At 38.4% G+C, this 21,536-nt stretch overlaps 1 protein-coding gene across 12 annotated transcripts in view; it reads right to left on the bottom strand.

Moving 5' to 3' along the window:
- The window catches only part of NT5C2 (5'-nucleotidase, cytosolic II), a 105,429-nt gene that overhangs the window by 59,171 nt on the left and 24,722 nt on the right, over nucleotides 1-21,536 (bottom strand). The window contains exon 1 of one of the 12 annotated variants that reach the window (XM_055250548.2): nucleotides 6,337-6,867. The exons of the other annotated variants lie outside the window; for them this stretch is intronic. Coding sequence (XP_055106523.1) covers nucleotides 6,337-6,350 — 14 coding nt within the window. The 5' untranslated portion in view covers nucleotides 6,351-6,867. Of the gene's footprint in view, nucleotides 1-6,336; nucleotides 6,868-21,536 lie in introns of those variants that run through there. 12 annotated transcript variants of the gene reach the window in all.

The raw sequence follows: 21,536 nt of genomic DNA, 5'->3' as shown, positions 1-21,536 counted from the left end.
CACCTTTGGCTGTAGTAATCAAAGTGAGCTACTTGCTATTTCCTAAATACACCCTAAGGCTTTGTTTTTTTTTTTTTATTTTTTTTTTTTATTTTTTATTTATTTATTTATTTATTTTTTGAGACAGAGTCTTGCTCTGTCACCCAGGCTGGAGTGCAGTGGCGCGATCTCGGCTCACTGCAAGCTCCGCCTCCCGGGTTCACGCCATTCTCCTGCCTCAGCCTCTCCGAGTAGCTGGGACTACAGGCACCCGCCACCACGCCCGGCTAATTTTTTTGTATTTTTGGTAGAGACGGGGTTTCACCGTGGTCTCGATCTCCTGACCTCGTGATCCGCCTGCCTCGGCCTCCCAAAGTGCTGGGATTACAAGCGTGAGCCACCACGCCCGGCCTAAGGCTTTGTTTATATTCTTTTCCCTAAAAGGGCCACCTCAGTTATCTCCAATTATCAAGACCCTGCATCTCAAGTGATTTTGTCAAGGAACTATCAATATTCTGGTTGTGCCACAGAACTATGTGACAGTAATGTCTCTGGGTCTCATTACTTTTCTACTTAATGAAAGAAACTGCATCAGCAACTAAAATTCTATAAAGTTGTGACCCAAATGAGAGGTTTAAACATTCAAAATTCCCTATTTTGACACTTATGTTGTCATAGACATAAAATATGGTAGTTCTCTTATTCTTTATTGGATTATAAACTTTGAGACCAGGATTTATAATCTTCCCAACACCTAACATAGCGCCTTGTAATAGCAGACACAATATTTAACTGAACTAAAAACTAAGCCTAAACTAGAAACTTAATAGGGGTTTGTCATTGCCAGAGGATGTGGCGAGGAGGGAACAGGGAGTTTCTGCTAATGGGTACAGGGTTTCTTGTGGGGGTAATGAAATGTTCTAAAATTAGATAGCGGTATTGGTTGCACAACTCTGTGAATACACTAAAATCATCGAATTGTATGCTTTAAAAGGGTGAATTGAATGATATGTGAATTGTATCTCAATAAAGCTGTTATTAAAAAAAAGTAATAGGAAGACTTCAGTCTGCCATTATGTCTCCATCCTTCGTAAAAAGTATGCTTAATGACATAAAAAATATTATAGGTAAGAACTTTATGAAATGGATTCTTAAAAATTCAAAGCTCAAATACCATGGACATACAGACACAACAAGAAATTTTGGGTTAGATTCTAAAAGCAACAGACATCTAGTAGCATTAGTTTTGCTTTCATAAATTCTAACCAATAACTTCTTACTAATTTGTTTTAACATTTTCTCTGAGGAACATCAAGAGGGATACATTTTGTTTATCAGATTGTGTCAAGAGAACAGCAGTGGCTGGGTGCGGTGGCTCACGCCTGTAATCCCAGCACTCTGGGAGGCCGAGGCGGGTGGATCACGAGGTCAGGAGATCGAGACCATCCTGGCTAACATGGTGAAACCCCGTCTCTACTAAAAATACAAAAAATTAGCCGGGTGTGGTGGCAGGTGCCCGTAGTCCCAGCTACTCGGGAGGCTGAGGCAGGAGAATGGGGTGAACCCAGGAGGCAGAGCTTGCAGTAAGCCAAGATCGTGCCACTGCACTCCAGCCTGGGCAACAGAGCGAGACTCCGTCTCAAAAAAAAAAAAAAAGAGAACAGCCGCCTGTGCATTAAAAATCTGAACAATGCTCACTTTGGCAGCACACACACTAAAAATCTGAACAAATGTGTTATCACTTATAAAATAAAACATGAAATTATAACACTCATTTTACTCACTCATATACTCAATATTTAAAAGCTCCAGAGAAAAGTCAGTATGGAGACATACATAGAACAAACTTTAAGATGATTAAGATTTAAAATGCCACCAATTATAAAATGTACCTATATTATATACCAGTAAGAAAAGGGGGAAAATGCCAAGTCACAGCCTAGGAGATTCCGCAAAAAGTTAGGATATCAAAAGGGATATACTCATAATATGAGGATAAGAGAGAAATATATCTACAACACAGAAGGGCCCACAAAGAAATCTGTACATCTCAGCCTTGACTGTACATCTATTTCCCATTTTGTACTGGGTCCAGGGAGGGGGGAAATCTCTCCCTGAGAATTTGAACAAGTCAGTCTTGTAGGTTGTGCTCTGAATTTACTACCAGGATGGTTGATATTTTCCCCAGGTGACTGAAAGAAGCGAAAGCAAATCCTCTCTGGAAGAACTCAACTTGAATTCTAGGTGGTATATTGCCAGATATAGCCCAGTTTCTGGGATGTTTAAATGTAAAAGAAGGTCTATCTTAAAAACTATAAAATAATAGGAGTACTGATGATAATGTAGACTCTCTTTCCACCAAAGATTTTAAAGCACACTTTAAGGAGATTCATCAAAAATATTTACGGAAAAGACATTAAAATTCCCTTCACCTTCATTCTCAAATGAAGAAATTGTGATAATGGGAGCAGGATGGTAGGAAATATAAGAGAGGGCTGACTACCAAATCAGAAAAATACACAAGTTACGGGAGAAACCAGGACAATACCAGTACTTCTAAGAATATATTTACTATTCTAAAACCTCAGTCTAATTAAGCATAGGTTTTTCCAATCTCTTTTTTCCTATTTTCCTCTAAATTGTTTTTCACTTTTTCTCTACAATTTTTGAAAGACCAGTGTATAGAGGATCATTCATAAAACACAGCAAAATTTCAGGGTTAAACTCTGTGAGATAGAAATCAGAGAAGAAAATATGGTTATCCATGTTAGCTAAGTCCATGTGCCTATATTGGAAGAAAGGTCAAAACTCAGAATTTAAAATAAAAATAAATAATAAAATTCATTTTGGCCTTTTACCTAAATGACAGCAACTCTAGTAATTTAAAAAAAAAAAAAAAAAAAAAAAGCACTTTAACAACTCCAGAGGGCCAATTCAATCATGACACTGCAAAGAGAGTATATTTTTCCCTGCATTACACATCCTAGGACCAATCATATTTTCCCAAAGATATCCTTTTGAATATGAATAATCAACAACCACCTTACAAAATTTTAAATCAGCAGGATGAGGAGTTTCTCAAGTCTCATTCCTCCACCAACTTTACCAAGGTATCATTTACTTAAAATAACATTCACCCACCTTAAATGAAAATTTTGGTGAGTCTGATAACGGTATACACTCATGCAACAACTACTACAATCAAGATGTAGAATATTTTCTTCAATCCAAAAAATTCCTTCATGTTTTTTTGCAATACCCTCTCCAGCCCTTGGCCCTGAGCTACCACTAGTACTTTCTGTCACTGTAGTTTTCATATAAATGGAATCAAGTATTATTTTGTCATGTGTCTGGCTTGCTTAGCAATACTTCTGAGATTCATCCATGTTGCTGCATATATGATTAGTTCTTTTATTCCTGAGTAATTCATTGTATGGATATACCACAATTTGTTTATCCATTCAGTTAATGGACACTTGGTTTGTTTCCAGCTTTCGACTATTATAAATAATGCTGCTACAAACAGTCATACAAATTTATGTGGGCATCTTTTCATCTCTTGGGTAAATATCTAAAAGTGGAATTACTAGGTCATGTGTTAAGCATATGTTTAACTTAAAAAGACATTGCCAAAACTCTTTTCTCTTTTGCACTCTTATCAGCAATGCATGAGAGTTACCATTGCTCCACACTGTGTTTTTAATTGTAGCCATTTTAGTGCATGTGCAGTGGTATCTCACTATAGTCTTAATCTGTATTTCCCTAATGACCAATAACATCTTTTCAAATCCAATTTTATGAAGCATCAATTCAAATATTTTGCCCGTTTTTAAACTGGGTTGTCTTATTATTGAATTACAAGAGTTCTTCATATATTTTGGATCCAAGTCTTTTATCAGATATAAACATATTCAGAATATTTTCTCCCAGTCTGCAGCTTGCCTTTAAATATTCTTAATGATGTCTTTCAAGAAACAGAAATTTGATTTTTTAAATTTTGATGACGCCCAAATTATCAATTTTGTCTAACAATTTTTATTCAGTTTACCTAAGAAATCTGTACCTCATTCGGGGTCACAAAGATTATATTCAGGTCTATGATCCATTTTGTGTTATTTTAATGTATGGTTTGAGGTAAAGGTCAAGGGTCAAGGTTCATTTTTTTTTCCCTATATGAATATTCAGTTGTTCCAGTACATTTGTTAAAAACACCAGCCTCTCCTGGCCAGGCGTGGTGGCTCACGCCTGTAATCCCCAGCACTTTGGGAGGCCAAGGTGGGTGAATCATCTGAGGTCGGGAGTTCGAGACCAGCCTGACCAACATGGAGAAATCCTGTCTCTACTAAAAATACAAAATTAGCCGGGCATGGTGGTGCATGCCTGTAATCCCAGCTACTAAGGAAGGCTGAGGCAGGAGAATTGCTTGAACCTGGGAGGTGGAGGTTGTGGTGAGCCAAGATTACACCACTGCACTCCAGCCTGGGCAACAAGAGTGAAACTTGTTCTTAAAAACAAAAACAAAACAAAACAAAAAAAACCACTAGCCTCTCGCCATTGAATTAGCTTAACTTCATTGCTGAAAATCAATTGATTATATATGTGTGGGTCTATGAACTTCCCATTTGGTTCCATAATCTATATGCCTATCTTAACACTAATATCACACTGTCTTAATTACCATAGGTTTACATAAAGCTCAAGTATAATTTTGGGTGATTTAACTCTATTAACAATCTTTTCCTATTACTATTAGGGAAATATTTCATACCTATCAAATGATAACACGGTACTAAATGTAAGTATTGCACTTATGAAAACGGTGAATGTAAGAATTTTTTTCATCCCCAAGCACAAAATGTATCCATTTATTTCTAAAGATAGCATAGAGAATAAAACTTAATTGATTCATATACTCCACGTACTTCAAATGCACTTGTTATCCATTCGGACAGTACAGGCATTGCCCCAGAGGCTCCTAGAGATAAACCTAAAAAAAAATCTGCCCTTACAGTGTCCTAGAGGGGTAATATAGGTCCCTCCAACTTTCTCTAACTAACCAAGTCTAACATATACTTTACCATAGGGTAAAAATTAGTACTAACTACTTCCAAGAACTTTAACTGCATCTAGAAATACAATTCATCTTAAATCTACAAACTATAATAGCTTTATAAACAACCTTGTGTACAAGATTGACAAACATACTAGCACCTGTGATAGTCCTTATCATAAAAATGGTTTAACAACTACCTATCTATAGCCAGTGGTAGAAGGAAAGAAAATATACCAACCTAAAAAGGCAGTCCTTTAAGAAAATATACCAATCTAAAACGGCAGTCCTTTCGTAATTTTCACATTTAAAAGAAACCTCAAATTTCTAGTGATGTCATAAAAGGTCTAAAAATAATACAGAATTACTTATACTCCTCGTTGTTCTTGTTATTCAATAATGAAGTTTAAAAATAGCAGTAAAGTGGGCCAATTTTATTTTGTTCATAATCAATACATGATTAGATTAAAATAAGTTGTAAATGTGAGGCTCTGGAACCACTTCAAATTTTCTTACAGAACAAAATTACTACAAAGATAATTAATAGATTCCAGAAAAATAAAAACTAAACTTTTACTGTATTTTTAAAGAATTTTTTGAGAGACTTATGTCCTATTTTATTAAAAGAAACATCTCTCTAAAATTAACCAGGTCTAGTTATGCCTGAAGGCTAGAAATGAAATAACCAACAGTATGCAGTTATTAACTTATCACTTATTATAGTGGTCACAAAAAGAGAATCAGTAATAATTCAGACTCTGAAGCATAAGAGAAAATAATAAAAAAAACACAGAACTATCTTATATTGCAAAGCAAATTAGAATAGGGAATTCTACTCTAAATTATGTCTTGCCTACGCACCCCAGAAACAAAATCACAGGCTACGCACCCCAGAAACAAAATCACCCCAGAAACAAAATCACACCATTTTCTAAAGGTACAACTTATTTTAAAACGCCATTGAATTTTTAAGCTTCCCTCAATTCTTCGGTAAACCACCGTTTGCTTCCAATCTTAATACATTCTGCAGAAAAACAAAATGAATTTACCACAGAGTAATCAAAGTACTCATATCTTACAAAATTCCTATTAAGATTGCCCTTACTCAATGCTATCTTTCAAAACAACAATAGCAACTTCACAGTAGATTACACATGAAACACTGTAAGATTTGGGCTGAATTTCTTTCAATCTCTGCCTCTACCTCCACTCTCGGACTGGTAGCACTGCTTATTAATCTTTTAATTCACGCAGTCATACCTCTTCACTGAGAAAAATGAAAGAGAAAGAATAATAAAATCACTTACCCTTCCTTAGACATTCTCAAAGATCTACTTCCTCTGGATGAGAATACAGGATCAACAAACAAGCTTCACTGATCTCTTGAGAACTGTAGCTCATTTGTTAAAGCACAGAGAACTCAGGCCCTGAGAGGCCCAACAAATTTGGGCACAATGCCGAACCCTAACTAGGCAATATCTCAGTGACCAATATCCTCAGCTTTAAATACTTGAAAACTTAAGAATAATTTTTCAAAAAATTTCAAGACTAGGAAAAATAACTAAAGGCCTGAACTGTTTAAGGCTGGCCAGTTAAAGAAGGAGACAATCCAAATGGCAAGTTCCCGTAAGAGACAGGAATCGTTACTGGCAAACACAGAAAAAGCAAATTTACCCCCTAATGAGGCCCTCCAACAGTACGCAAACAATGTGAGTTTCACAGAATCAAGCAGCCCTGGTCGGTCAAAATCATTTTTAGTTTACTCTGGGAGCAAAAAACACAGGATAAATAATTTTATGTTTTAATTATTAGTTAGTTATTTCCTCCCTCAGAAAATGAACAATGTGAATTACAAGAGAAGGAAGTATGTGCCGATCATATTACAGGAGGAACCTAAAGTATTTCAACAGTGAGGTATTTTTTTTCTGATTTCATTAACTGCTTTTAAACAAAACATCTGCGTTCACAAATATTTCACTTAATCGCCTGAAAATTTCAGCTCATGTGAAAAGATATTTACAGATCTTTGGCATATGGGGGATAAATCCAGAACATTCTAAAGGTTAATTCCAAATGTCAGAGCAAATTGAGCTTTGAAAAAAAAAATCTGTAACGTTCCTGCCTCCTGACCAATATAATGCATAGGGATTATGCAACAGGGGAAGAAATAAGTCTGCTAAAGTCTAAGAACGTTGAGATGGCAAATAAATCCTCTTCGTGGTGATTCAAATTAAAAATAAAATACATATACCTTAAAGAACTACTACTTGAATTAAGGCTTAAAATTTTTAAAAGCTTTATCTCTTTAAATATTACCTAAGTATCTTACCATAAAGGTTTCTTTTTGTTATTAAAATGTTTAAATAGTTACTAAGTAATTAAAAGCACTACTAAATACTATAAATTCAAAATAAAATTTAGGGATAAAAGACTTTAAGTTAGAAAAAATAAAAAAGAAAAAACAAAATTATTTTCAGTTTATTTAGAAAAGCAGTATGGTGTAATGGAAAGAGAATGGGCACTAGAAGAACTAAGGCTTAAATTCCAGCTCCTCCACTTTCTGGCTTTGGAACTTTGAATAAGTTACTTAACCTAAGCCTGAGCGTTTTAATCTATAAAAGGGAAGATAACATCTGGTAGGGATGTTGTCTGTCATATGTAAGCACTCCAAGAACTATTACTGAGGGTAGGGGAAGAGGAAAAGCAACTGGATTATCAGGCATTGCCTCATTAATATATCTCTTGGGAAACACTTTTTTAAAAAATCTAAATCTCAAGTTTTACACAAATATGAAGGATTTCCATTGACTATCCTCAAAGCAAATTCCATAACTACAAGAATACAAATTGAATATGGAAAAATGATCTAATCCTTAAGGGTGCCAACTTCCCATGGATTCCCTAGATTTTCAGCTTGTGGTATCACAGCTCAGTGCAGTGGAAATAAATGTAATTACTATTTTAAGACTTTGCTATTGGCAAAGAGAAAGGAAAACAAAAATTCTCACTTGAACTGAGGGTACACACTTACAGGAGCTTCCTGTGCAAAAGGTAAGGAAGGCATTGTCTAAAGATGATTGGCTCTTTCAAACTCCATGCATACATTAAACAAACATTTACTGAATGTCTGTGTGCTAGATATCAGTAATACAAAGATAAACTTGGCAGTCCTTGATTTTAAGAACCTAGTGAGAAGGTCCATTCGAAAGCAGTTATGAAGTAGTGTGTTAATAGTAGTATTACAGATACACACAACAGAGAGGGACATATAGATCCTCCTGGCTGAGTCTTATCGAAAGATAGGATGAGATACTGTTTTTTTTAAACTGACACTGTGCTAAGCTCTTTATTTATTACCTCATCTAATCTTTGCAATAACTCTATGAGGTAAAGTTATTCCAGTTTAAAAGATGACAAAATTAAATTTTACAAAATTAAATGCTGTGATTCTAAAGAAATGGAACAATCCAAAATGCCAACCCTAGGCCCAAGCTCTTAATCATCACGCTAAAAGTATTAGCAGCAGGCTAAGAGGAAAAGAAGAGGTCTCCAACAGAAGAGGAGCCATGAACAAAAAGCAAAATGACATAAACATCATGATGTGTGAATAAAAACAAAGCTACGAGCCCGGGAGGTCAAGGCTGCAGTGAGCCATGATCACACCACTGCACTCCAGCCTAGGTGACAGAGCGAGACCCAGTCTGAGAAAAAGCAAAGCTAGATACAGTTGAGTTGACAGAACACAGAATCTGAGGAAGAGAACTGCTCAACACAAAAGTGGGCAGAAAAAGATCAGTCTTAAGAGAGTCTTAATGGGGTTAGAATTTATCCTGTTGCATGCTCGATGTGATACCACTAAAGGATCTAAGCAGGATTATAACATTATTTAAAAAATGAATTTGGCCAGGTGCCATGGCTCACACCTGTAATCCCAGCGACTCAGGAAGCTGAACTGGGAGGACTGCTTGAGGCCAAGAGTTTTAGACTAGCATGGGCAACATACAAGATCCTGTCTCTACAAAAAAAAGTTTAAAAATTAGCCAGGTATGGTGGCATGCACCTGTAGTCCCAGGTACTTGGGAGGCTGAGGTGTGAGAATTACTTGAGGTCAAGGTGACTGCAGTGAGTTATGATCATGCCATTACACTCCAGCCTGAGCAACAGAGTGAGACTCCATCTCTTGAAAAAAAATTTTTTTTGAGGAGGACAAGGCTGAAGGTGGGGAGACCTACAGGGGGATACTGCTGTAATCTAGGACAGTGATAACAAGGGCCTGGACTATGGCAATACTATCAGGAATGAAAAGGCCAGAGACTAGAAATAATTAGATTCATTTTAAAGTATGCATGTGTGCTTAAATAAGACACTAAAATTTGAGTATGGTGACTATATTATTCCTCACTTCTTGGATCTATGGTGGTAATATTTAGAAATGCTTCCTAATGGATGTAGTAGCAGTTAAAGTCCTCTTTCAAAAAGCTTTCAAGGGGCCACGTGCGGTGGCTCATGCCTGTAATCCCAGCATTTTGGGAGGCCGAGGCGGGCAGATCACCTGAGGTCAGGAGTTTTAAGACCAGCCCAGCCAACATGGCGAAATCCCATCTCTACTAAAAATACGAAATTAGCCGGGTGTGGTGGCGCATGCCTGTAATCCCAGCTACTCGGGAGGCTGAGGCTCGAGAATCACTTGAACCCAGGAGGTGGAGGTTGCGGTGAGCTGAGATCGCGCCATTGCACTCCAGCCTGAGCAACAAGAGCGAAACTCCATCTCAAAAAAAAAAAAAAAGCTTTCAAGGGCCAGGCACAGTGGCTCACGCCTGTAATCCCAGCACTTTGGGAGACCAAGGCAGGCAGATCACGAGGTCAGGAGATGGAGACCATCCTGGTTAGCACAGTGAAATCCCATCTCTACTAACAATACAAAAACTTAACCAGACGTGGTGGCACGTGCCTGTAATCCCAGCTACTCAGGAGGCTGAGGCAGGAGAATTGCTTGAGCCCAGGAGGCAGAGGTTGCAGTGAGCCAAGATCACGCCACTGCACTCCAGCCTGGGCAACAGGGTGAGACTCCATCTCAAAAAAAAAGCTTTCAAACGGAGGTGGCTGGAAATAGAGCCAGGAATATAAGTCAGGTCTTACAACTCTTAGAACAAAGTTCACTAAGATTTAAATGTTTAATATATAACTAGAAACTGCAAAAAGTGACATAGCAGATTTGAAAAAATATTCCAAAATGAAATGCTGAAACAAAAAAAAATTATGTAAATCAAAATTTTTAAATGTGATTCATAGATTTCACAACAGATCAGACCCAACTGAAAAGAGAATTAGTGAACTGGAAGATAGGTCAGGAAAAACTTTCCAGAATGTGACACAGAGACAAAAAAAAGGATGGAAAATACAAAAGGATAAGAGAAGAAAGGACACCGTCCCAATCTACCATATGCTTATTAGGGTTCAGAAGGAAAGGAGAAATAGGGCAGGAACAATATATGAAAATACAACCACTGAAAATTTTACAGAACTGATTAAATACAAGCACAAAATCAAGAGGTCCAATGAATCCCAAGCAGGAAAAATAAAGAAATCCAAAGTTTATTACCTACCAACTTTGGGAGACATATGGGTGGGAGTAACATTTCTGATATGCCTTTTGCATAATTTTGACTTTTAAATGTATATTACTCATATATATTATATATAATAATGCTATAATATAGGATGTATTATGAAATGTTATATTATGTTAAATTATTTAAAAATTAAATCAATAGAATGAAAAAGAAAAAAACACTTAACTGAAAGCAAACAAATGAACCTAATTATACTGTATACAAATACCCTAATCACGCTGTAGAGAAAAAAAGCAAGGACGAACTAACCCAAGGAACTAAAAAACACACAGTCTAAGCCTTTAGACTTTGGCAGGGTAAGGTAAGAAAGTGGAAGAATGGCAAACAAATCCTGAACTCTTTTTAGGTTTGTTTGTTATGGTATGAGTTAATCAACTGAAGCAATTTTAGATTAAGCAAACTAAATATGTTGATGATGTCAGGAGCCAGGGCTTTCACTGTGGAACAAGAGATATACAAACATGGAATGAGAGTGAACAAGAAGGAACTTTCCTAGGATGGACTAGAATTAGATGTAATGGTGTGAACTCATGATTTCTACAATACATATAAAAATGCATACCCAGTGAAAAATGCTACACAAATTAAGGTAAAGACATCTTTAGAACATGCCACTCAACATCAGCAGAATACACATTCTTGTCAAAAGCATATAGATTATTCAAGATAGACCACAGAGTAGCCCATAAACCAAGACACAGTAAATTTAAAAGGACTAAAATCATGTAAAATATGTTCTACAACCACAATGGAATGACAGTACAAGTCAATGACAAAAGAAAATTTGGGGCCAGGTGTGGTGGCTCACACCTGTAATCCCAGCACTCTGGGAGGCCAAGGCGGGCAGATTACGAGGTCAAGAAATTGAGACCATCCTGGCCAACATTGGGAAACCCCGTCTCTACTAAAAATACAATAATTCGCTGGGAATGGTGGCATGCACCTGTAGTCCCAGCTACTCAGGAGGCTGAGGCAGGAGAATCGCTTGAACCCAGGAGGTGGAGGATGCAGTGAGCCAAGATCGTGCCACTGCACTCCAGCATGACAACAGAGTGAGACTCCATCTCAAAAAAAAAAAAAAAAGAAAACTTGGGACATTCACAAATATGTAGAAATTAAACAACACACTCCTAAATAACAGAAATCACAAAGAAAGCTAGAAAACACAATTTAATGAAAAAAAGGACATAACAAAACCATTGGGATACAGCAAAAGCAGTGCTCAGAAGAAAATTTACAGCTGTAAATGCACATATTTAAAAAGAAGAAACATCTCAATTAATAGCCTAGCCTTCCACATTAAGAAATACAGAAAAATAAAAATGAATTCAACCCAAATCAAACAGAAGGATGGAAATAATATATTACAGATTAGAGCAGAGATTTAAATATATATATACAAAATCTAAAGCACTAGAGAAAAATCAATGAAACCAAAAGTTGGTTCTTTAAAATCAACAAAATTGACATTTAGCTAGACTGACCCAAAAAAAGAAGACTCAAATTACTAAAATCAAGAATAAAAGCAGAGGCCAGGCACGGTGGCTCACACTTACAATCCCAGCCCTTTGGAAGGCCAAGGCAGGCGATCACTTGAGGTCAGGAGTTCGAGACCAGCCTGGCCAACATGGTGAAACCCTGTCTCTACTAAAAATACAAAAATTAGCCAAGCATGGTGGTGGGCACTTGTCATCCCAGCTACTTTGGGAAGCAGAGGCAGGAAAATAGCTTTAACCCAGGAGGCGGAGGTTGCAGTGAGCCGAGATTGCGCCACTGCGCTCTAGCCTGGGTGACAGAGCAAGACTCTTATCTCAAAAAAAAAAAAAAAAAAAAAGAATAAAAGCAGAGACATTACTACTGACCTCACAGAAATAAAAACAGATATAATACTATAAATAACTATATGCCAACATATTAGGTAACCAAGATAAAACAGACAAAAGTAGTACAAGACTTGTACACTAAAGACTACAATACCGGCCGGGCGCGGTGGCTCACGCCTGTAATCCTAGCACTTAGGGAGGCCGAGGCGGGCGGATCACGAGGTCAGGAGATCGAGACCATCCTGGCTAACACGGTGAAACCCCGTCTCTACTAAAAATACAAGAAATTAGCCGGGCGAGATGGCGGGCGCCTGTAGTCCCAGCTACTCGGGAGGCTGAGGCAGGAGAATGGCGTGAACCCCGGGGGGCGGAGCCTGCAGTGAGCCGAGATCGCGCCACTGCACTCCAGCCTGGGCGACAGTGAGACTCTGTCTAAAAAAAAAAAAAAAGACTACAATACCTGGAAACACACAATTACCAACATTGACTCAAAAAGAAATAGAAAATCTAAAGAGATCTATAAGTACTAAGGAGATTAAGTCAGTAATCAAAAAACTTCCAACACTGCCAGGTGCAGTAGCAGATGCTTGTAGTTCCAGCTATTCAGGAGGCTGAGGCAAGGGGATCACTTGAGGCCAGGAGTTAGAGGCTACAGTGCACTATGATCAGGCCCGTGAATAGCCACTGCATCCAGCCTAGGTAACTGAGTGAGACCTCATCTCCGAAACATGCTCACACACACACACACACACACACACACACACACACACACAATTAGAGCTAATAAACAAGTTCAGCAAAGTGGCAGGATACAAAATTAATATACAAAAAACCAGTTGCGTTTCCATAAACTAGCAATGAACAATCCAGAAACAAAATTAAGAAAACAATTCTATTTACTATAGCATCAGAAATAATGAAAGACAACAGCTTGGACAACATAGCAAGACTCCCTTCTCCATCAAAAAAAAAAAATTTAATTAGCTAAGCATGGTGGTACATCTATAGTCCTAGCTACTTGAGAAGCTGAGGTGAGACAATCACGTGAAGCCAGGAGTTCAGGGTTACAGTGAGCTATGATCATGTCACTGTACTACACCTTGGGTGACAGAGCAAGACCCTGTCTCTTTAAAAGAAAAGAAAAGAAGGCAGGCAGGCAGGCAGGCAGGCAGGCAGGCAGGCAGGCAGGCAGGAAGGAAGGAAGGAAAAGAAAAGAAAATACTTAGGAATAAATTTAACAACAGAAGTGCAAGACCTGTACAATGAAGACTACAAAATACTATTGAAAGAATTAAAGAAAATCTAAATAAATGGAAAGACATCCCATACTCATGGATCAAAAGACTTAATACTATTAGGACAGCAATACTTCTCAAAGTTATATAGAGAGAGAGTCAATGTAATCCATAACAAAATCCCAGCTGGCTTTTTTATAAAAATTGACAAGCTGATCCTAAGATTCACTGGATATAGAAGGGCACCAGAATAGCCAAAACAATCTTGAAAAAGAAGAGTAGGTTGCTGTTTTTCAAAACTTACTACAAAGCTGCAGTAATCAAGACTGTGTGCTACTGGCATAAGGACAAATAGATCAAACAAATATAATTCAGAGTCCAAAAATAAATTCATACATCTACATTCAAATGATACTTGACTTGGGTGCCAAGACCATTCGATGTGAAAAAAATAGTCTTTTCAAAAAATGGTGCTAGGACAACTGAATAGTCACATGCAAAAAAATGAATCTGGACCCCTATCTTGTATAATAACACAAAAAGTAAATTAAAATGGATCAAAAACCTAAATGTAAGACCAAAAGCTATAAATCAGAAGAGAACACAGGAGTAAATCACTGTGACTTTGGAATAAGCAATGGTTTCTTAAACATGTCATGAATAGAACACTCAAAAAAAGAAAACATACATAAATTGGACTTCACCGGTATTAAAATAACATGTTTCAAAGGACACTACCAAAAAAGTTATTAATGAAAGTCAGCCCACAGAACGGGAGACAATATTGGAAAATCATGTATCTGATAAAGGTCTAGAATCCAGAATATATAAAGAACTTTTACAACTCCACAATATAAACAACTCATTTAATAATAATAGGCAAAACACCTAAACAGACACTTCACAAAAGATACACAAATGGCCAGTAAGAACATGAAAACACGCTTACCATTATTGGTCATAACGGCAGGTAAAGACCACAATGAGATACTATTTCACACACACTCACATAGCTATAATTAAAAAGGCAGGGCCAGGCACGGTGGCTTACACCTGTAATCCCAGCATTTTGGGAGGCCGAGGCGGGCAGATCACGAGGTCAAGAGATCGAGACCATCCTGACCAACATGGTGAAACCCCATCTCTACCAAAAATACAAAAATTAGCTGTGCGTGGTGCATGCCCGTAGTCCCAGCTACTCGGAAGGCTGAGGCAGGAGAATCACTTGAATCCGGGAGGCGGAGGTTGCAGTGACCTGAGATCGTGCCACTGCACTCCAGCCTGGTGACAGCGAGACTCCGTCTCAAAAAAAAAAAGGCAGTAAGTGTGATGAGGATTTGGAGAAACTGGAACATTCATACACTTCTAGAGGGAATGTAAAATGATGCATCTGCACTGGAAAATGGTTTGGCAAAGTGGAAGCAACCCAAATGTTAAGCAACAGATGAATGGAAAAACAAAATATGGTATATCCATACAATATTTTTTTTTTCTTTAGACAAGTTCTCACTTTGTCATCCAGGCTGAAGTGCACTGGCACAATCAAAGCTCACTGACACTTTGACTTCCCAGGCTCAAGTGATCCTCCCACCTCAGCCTCTTGAATAGCTGGGACTACAAGCATGCACCACCATGCCTGGCTAATTTATGTATTTTTTGTAGAGATGGGGTTTTGCTATGTTGCCCAGGCTAGTCTCAAACTCCTGGTATTATGATGCAATTTGCCCGCCTCACCTACCAGGAAGTGCTGGGATTACAGGCATCAGCCACTGTGCCTGACCAATAGAATATTATTTGGCAATAAAAAATAATGAAGTACTGAGATAGGCTACAATACAGATGAACCTTGAAAACACTGTGCTAAGTGATGCAGGGCACAGTGGCTTGTGCCTGTAGTGCTACAGTCCCAGCTACTCAGGAAACTGAGGCAGGAGTATCATTTGAGCCCAGGAGTGTGAGGCTTCTGTGAGCTATGATTGCGCCACTGTATTCCAGCCTGGATGACAGAGTAAGACGCCAACTCTTAAAAAAAAAAAATAAAAAAAGAAAATACTATGCTAAGTGAAAGAAGTCAGACACAGAAGGCCATCAACTGTATGATTTCATTTATATGAAATATCCAGAATAGGCAATTCCATAGAGACAGAAAGTAAATTAACTGTATGATTTCATTTATATGAAATATCCAGAATAGGCAATTCCATAGAGACAGAAAGTAAATTAGTGGCTGACACGGGCTGGAGAGAGAAGGAAATGTGGAGTCTACTACTAATGAGTATGAGGTTTCTTTTGGGATAATGAAAAATGGTTGTATCACTTTGTCAATATACTAAAAGCCACTGAATAATACACTTCTATTTTATATTATGTAAATTATAATTGAATTAAGTTGTTTGTTTGTTTTCTGAGACAGAGTCTCGCTCTGTTGCCAGGCTGGAGTGCAGTGGTGCAATCTTGGCTCACTGCAACCTCCACCTCATGGGTTCAAGTGACTCTCCTGCTTCAGCCTCCCAAGTAGCTGGGACTACAGGCGTGTGCCACCACACCCATCAAATTTTTGTATTTTTAGTGGAGACGGGGTTTCACCATGTTGGCCAGGATGGTCTCGATCTCTTGACCTCATGATCCACCCACCTCAGCCTCCCAAAGCCCTGGGATTATAGGCATGAGCCACCGCGCCCCACTGAAGCTGTTAGTTTTTAAGAGAATACACACACACACCTTCCACAAATCAATATGGAAAAAAAAGACAACACAATTGGCAAACAACTTGAAAAGGCAAGTCACAGAAGAGGATCTTCTGCAAACGGCTACTTACAATATGAAGGTGTTCAACCTATTTATTCATCAGAAAAATACAACTTAAAACCAAAAGGAGATGCCACTATGTATACACTAGAATAACTTTTACATTAAACGTACAATTCAAAAGATTAATATTAAAGTGTTGGTGATACTGCTCTCATACATTGTAAGTGGAACTATAAACTGCTAGGGAAAACTATTTTGCGGTATCTACGAAAACTAAACATATGCTTAACCTATGGCCCAGCAATTCCATTCCTGGGTAGAAACCAAGAGAATTGAATGTATATATCCACAAAAAGATTTGTTCAAGAACATTTATAACAGCATTATTCTTATTTTTTCAACTAAAAATTACTATTATTTTATTATTACTAAAATACAATACGTTTTTTATTTAAAATACACTGTTTATGTATACATTTCTATGAATCCTAACTCACATAATAGTTACCACAGTCTGAAATTTAAAAGTTCCATCACCCCAAAAAACTCTCCCCTACTATCCTTCTGTAGTCACATTTTCCTTCTCTAATAACTCTTAGAACCCACTAATGTGTTCTCCATCACTACAGTTTTGTCTTTTTGAGACTATCATATAAATAAAATCATGCCAGATGTCATTTAAGACTGGCTTATTTGACTCAGCATTATGCCTTTGAGAGTGATCCAAGTTGCTCTATGTATCACTAGTTCATTATTTTACCTGAGTTATAATCTATTCTATAAATATATCTCATACTGTTTATGTATGTACCTGCTGAAGAACATTTGGGCTGCCTTCAGTTTTGAGCAATTATAAGCAGAGATACTATAAACATTATCCATTGTGTGAACCTAAGTTTTCATTTCTCTAGGATAAATATCTAGGAGTGGGATTTCTGGGTCATTAATGATAAGGTCTCTAACTTGATAAGAAACTGCCAAACTGTTTTTCCAGAGGAGCTGCATCCTCCCTGTTCACAAATAATGTATGAGAAGTTCCAGTGGCTCCACATCCTTGGCAACACTTGATATTGTCAATATTTTTTATTTTAGCTATTGTAACAGACATATATACACTTGCTTTAATTTTTATCTTCCTAATGGCTAAAGAAGTTAAATATGTGATGTCATCTGTATGTATCTTCTGTAGTGATGTTCAGTCTTTTAACCATTTCATAATTTGGTTATTTTCATATTGTTAAATTTTAAAAGTTCTTTGTATACTCCAGATATAAGTCCTTTATCAAATTTTTTTCAGTCTATAACAGCTTTATACGCAATAACTAAAAACTTAAAAAAAAAAACAAAAAAAACTCAAATGTGGGCCAGGCATGGTGGCTCACGCCTGTAATCCCAGCACTTTGGGAGGCTGAGGCGGGTGGATCACGTGAGGTCAGGAGTTCAAGACCAGCCCGGCCAACATAGCGAAACCCTGTCTCTACTAAAAATACAAAAAAAAAAAAAAAAACAACTGGTGGCACACACCTGTAATCCCAGCTACTCAGAAGCCTCAGGCACAAGAATCGCTTGAACCTGGGAGGCAGCGAGGAATGGTGACTCACGCCTAAAATCCCAGCATTTTGGGAGTCCAAGGCAGGAGAACTGTTTGAAGCCTGGGGTTTGAGACCAGCCTGGGCATCAAAGTGAGACCCTATCTCTACGAAAAATAAAAAATAAAAAAATAGCTAGGTGTGGTGGTGTGCTCCTGTAGTTCTAGCTGCTTGGAAGGCTGAGTTGGGAGGATCACTAGAGCCCAGGAGGAGGTCAAGGCTGCAGTAAGCTATAATTGTGCCACTGCACTCCATCCTGGGCAACAGAGTGAAATCGTGTCTCTGAAAAACAATGCTTTTTTTTTTTTTTTTTTTTTTTTGAGATGGAGTCTCGTTCTGTCGCCAGGCTGGAGTGCAGTAGCTCAATCTAGGATCACTGCAACTTCCGCCTCCTGGGTTCAAGTGATTCTCCTGCCTCAGCCTCCTGAGTAGCTGGGATTACAGGCATGTGCCACCACGCCCAGCTAATTTTTGTATATTTAGTAGAGACGGGGTTTCACCATGTTGGCCAGGATGGTCTCAATCTCCTGACCTTGTGATCCACCTGCTTCGGCCTCCCAAAGGACTGGGATTACAGGCGTGCACCACCGTGCCCAGACAAAAACAATGTTTTTAGTATTAAAAAAAACCTAAATGTCCACGAACAGAAAATAAATGATGAAATAAATTGTGGTATATTGATACAATAGAATGACACAGTAATTAAAAAGAACAAATTACTGATACAAAAACATGAATAATCTCTCTCTCAGACATTACAATTAATACAGAAGCCATACCCTTTAAGGTGAAATACACCATCTAAATGTAAATATAAATAATACTTCCTCAACATAAGTTTCTTCTTATACTATTTCAATAAATCTCAGATCTGCTTTTATTCTTTCTCTTCCATGCCACCAATACCACCACTTTTCTTCTTAATTTTACTGTTAGATATGTTGTTTTTGGAAGAAGTATAGAGGGAATGGTAGTAAAGGGAGAGTGCTTTAGGATTCAATACATTCTTTGAACAGTAACATTTAGAGAATCTGTACTCCATAGTGGTATCACTGCACATTTTAAAGAGCATCTTGTATCTAGAACAGATAAGGAATTCATGTGATGGAAGAAAAGGTGTCACTGTGAGAATTTTTATTTTGTTTTTGTTTCTTAAGAGACAGGGTCTCGCTCTGTTTCCCAAGCTAGAGTGTGACAGCATGATCACAGCTCACTGTAACATCAAACTCCTGGGCTCCAGAAATCCACCTGCCTCAGCCAGGTGCAATGGCTCATGCCTGTAATCCCAGCATTTTGGGAGGCCAAGGCGGGTGGATCACCTGAGGTCAGGAGTTCAAGGCCAGCCTGACCAACATGGTGAAACCCCATTTCTACTAAAAATACAAAATTAGCCTGGCATGCTGGCGCATCCCTGTAATCCCAGCTACTCGGGAAGCTGAGGCAGGAGAATCGCTTGAACCCAGGAGGCAGAAGTTGCAGTGAGCCAACATCGTGCCATTGCACTCCAGCTGGGGCAACAAGAGCAAAACTCCATCTCAAAAAAAAAAGAAAAACAGAAATCCTCCTGCCTCAGCCTCCCTAGTGTCTGGGATTATAGGCATGCACTACCACCTGTGGCTTTTTTTTTTTTTTTCCTAGAAACAGGGTCTTACTCTGTTGCCAGAATCTCAAACTCTTGGCCTCAAGTCATCTCCCCACCTCAGCCTCCCAAGAGAATTTTTTTTTTTTTTTGAGATGGAGTTTCACTCTTACTGCCCAGGCTATAGTGCAATGGCACAATCTCGGCTCACCGCAACCTCCGCCTCCCAGGTTCAAGCGATTCTTCTGCCTCAGCCTCCTGAGTAGCTGGGATTACAGGCATGCACCACCATGCCTGGCTAATTTGTATCTTTAGCAGAAACAGGGTTTCTCCATGTTAGTCAGGCTGGTCTCGAACTCCCAACCTCAGGTGATCCGCCTGGCTTGGCCTCCCAAAGTGCTGGGATTACAGGCGTGAGCCACCGTGCCTGGCCTACCCAAGAGAATTTTTTAAGTTAAACTTTTTAATTTGGAGTAATTGTAGATTCACGTGCAGTTGGGTAAGAAATGATACAGAGATTTCATGAACCCTTCACCCAGTGTCCCCCAATAGGGAAATCTTCTGTCATATAGAAAAATATTACAACAAAGAAATTGACATTGACACAATTCACAACTTTATTCAGACTTCATCAGTTTTACATGCACTCTGTGTATGTGTAGATTAATATATTTACCACTAGAGTTGAGACACAAGAGTTCCCTCATAAGGTATTCCTTGTGCTACCCTTTTACAGGTACACCCACCTTCTCCCTCCACCCACCCCAATCTCTACCCCTAGCAACCATTAATTTATCAATCTCAATAATTTTGTAATTTCAAGAATGTTACAGAAATGGAACCATACAGAGTGTAACCTTTTCAGATTGGCTTTACTAACTCAGCATAATTCTCTTGAGATATATCAAAGCTGTTGCATGTATCAACAGTTCACTTTTTACTGCTGAATAGAATTCCATATATAGAATTTGGGGAGGAAAATAATAAGCTGAAAAAATTCTTACCAGTCCCTAAATTCTTACCTGTCATTCCTTAGGAACATGAAACATGAATAAAAGCATTAGAATAATAAAAAAAAATAACAACAAAAAAACCCCCAGAGTTTTGTTTTTTTTTTTTTTTTTTTTTTTTTCTAGAGACGGGATTTTCCTGTGTCACCAGGCTGGAGTGCAGTGGCGCAATCAAAACTCGCTGCAACCTCAAACTCCTGAGCTCAAGTGATCTTCCTGCCCCAGCCTCCCAAGTAGCTAGGATGACCAGTGCACAGCACCATACTCAACTAATCTTTTTACTTTTTGTAGAGACAGGGTCTCATTATGTTCCCCAGGCTGGTCTCAAATTCCTGGCCTCAAGCCATCTTCCCATCTCGGTCTCTCAAAGTGCTAGTATTATAGGTATAAGCTACCACACCCAGCCACAGTTTTGATGTTCTGCCTTACTCTTCTTATTCCGACAAGATATATCCCATATATATATTATTTTTCTTTTCTTTTTTTTTTTTTTTTTTGAGACAGAGTCTCCCTCTGTCACCCAGGCTGGAGTGCAGTGGTGCAATCTCAGCTCACTGCATCCTCTGCCTCCTGGATTCAAGCGATTCTCCTGCCTCAGCCTCCCGAGTAGCTAGGATTACAGGCACCCGCCACCATGCCCGGCTAATTTTTGTATTCTTTAAGTAGAGATGAGGTTTCACCATGTTGGCCAGGCTAGTCTCAAACTCCTGACCTCAGGCGAGCTGCTCACCTCGGCCTCCCAAATTGCTGGGATTACAGACATGAGCCACCATGCCCAGCCCCATATGCATATTATTTAAGAAACATGGCTCTTCAGCATTCCAGAGGACCTATATTTTCTGCATGATTTTCAATTTACAAAGTGGCTACTGAAATTTTAACAATTA

This window comes from Symphalangus syndactylus, chromosome 2 (genome assembly GCF_028878055.3).
Source record: "Symphalangus syndactylus isolate Jambi chromosome 2, NHGRI_mSymSyn1-v2.1_pri, whole genome shotgun sequence".
Lineage (NCBI taxonomy): Eukaryota > Metazoa > Chordata > Mammalia > Primates > Hylobatidae > Symphalangus > Symphalangus syndactylus.
Note: the sequence above shows the minus strand (reverse complement) of the source record. Positions and strands in the feature narration are given on the sequence as shown.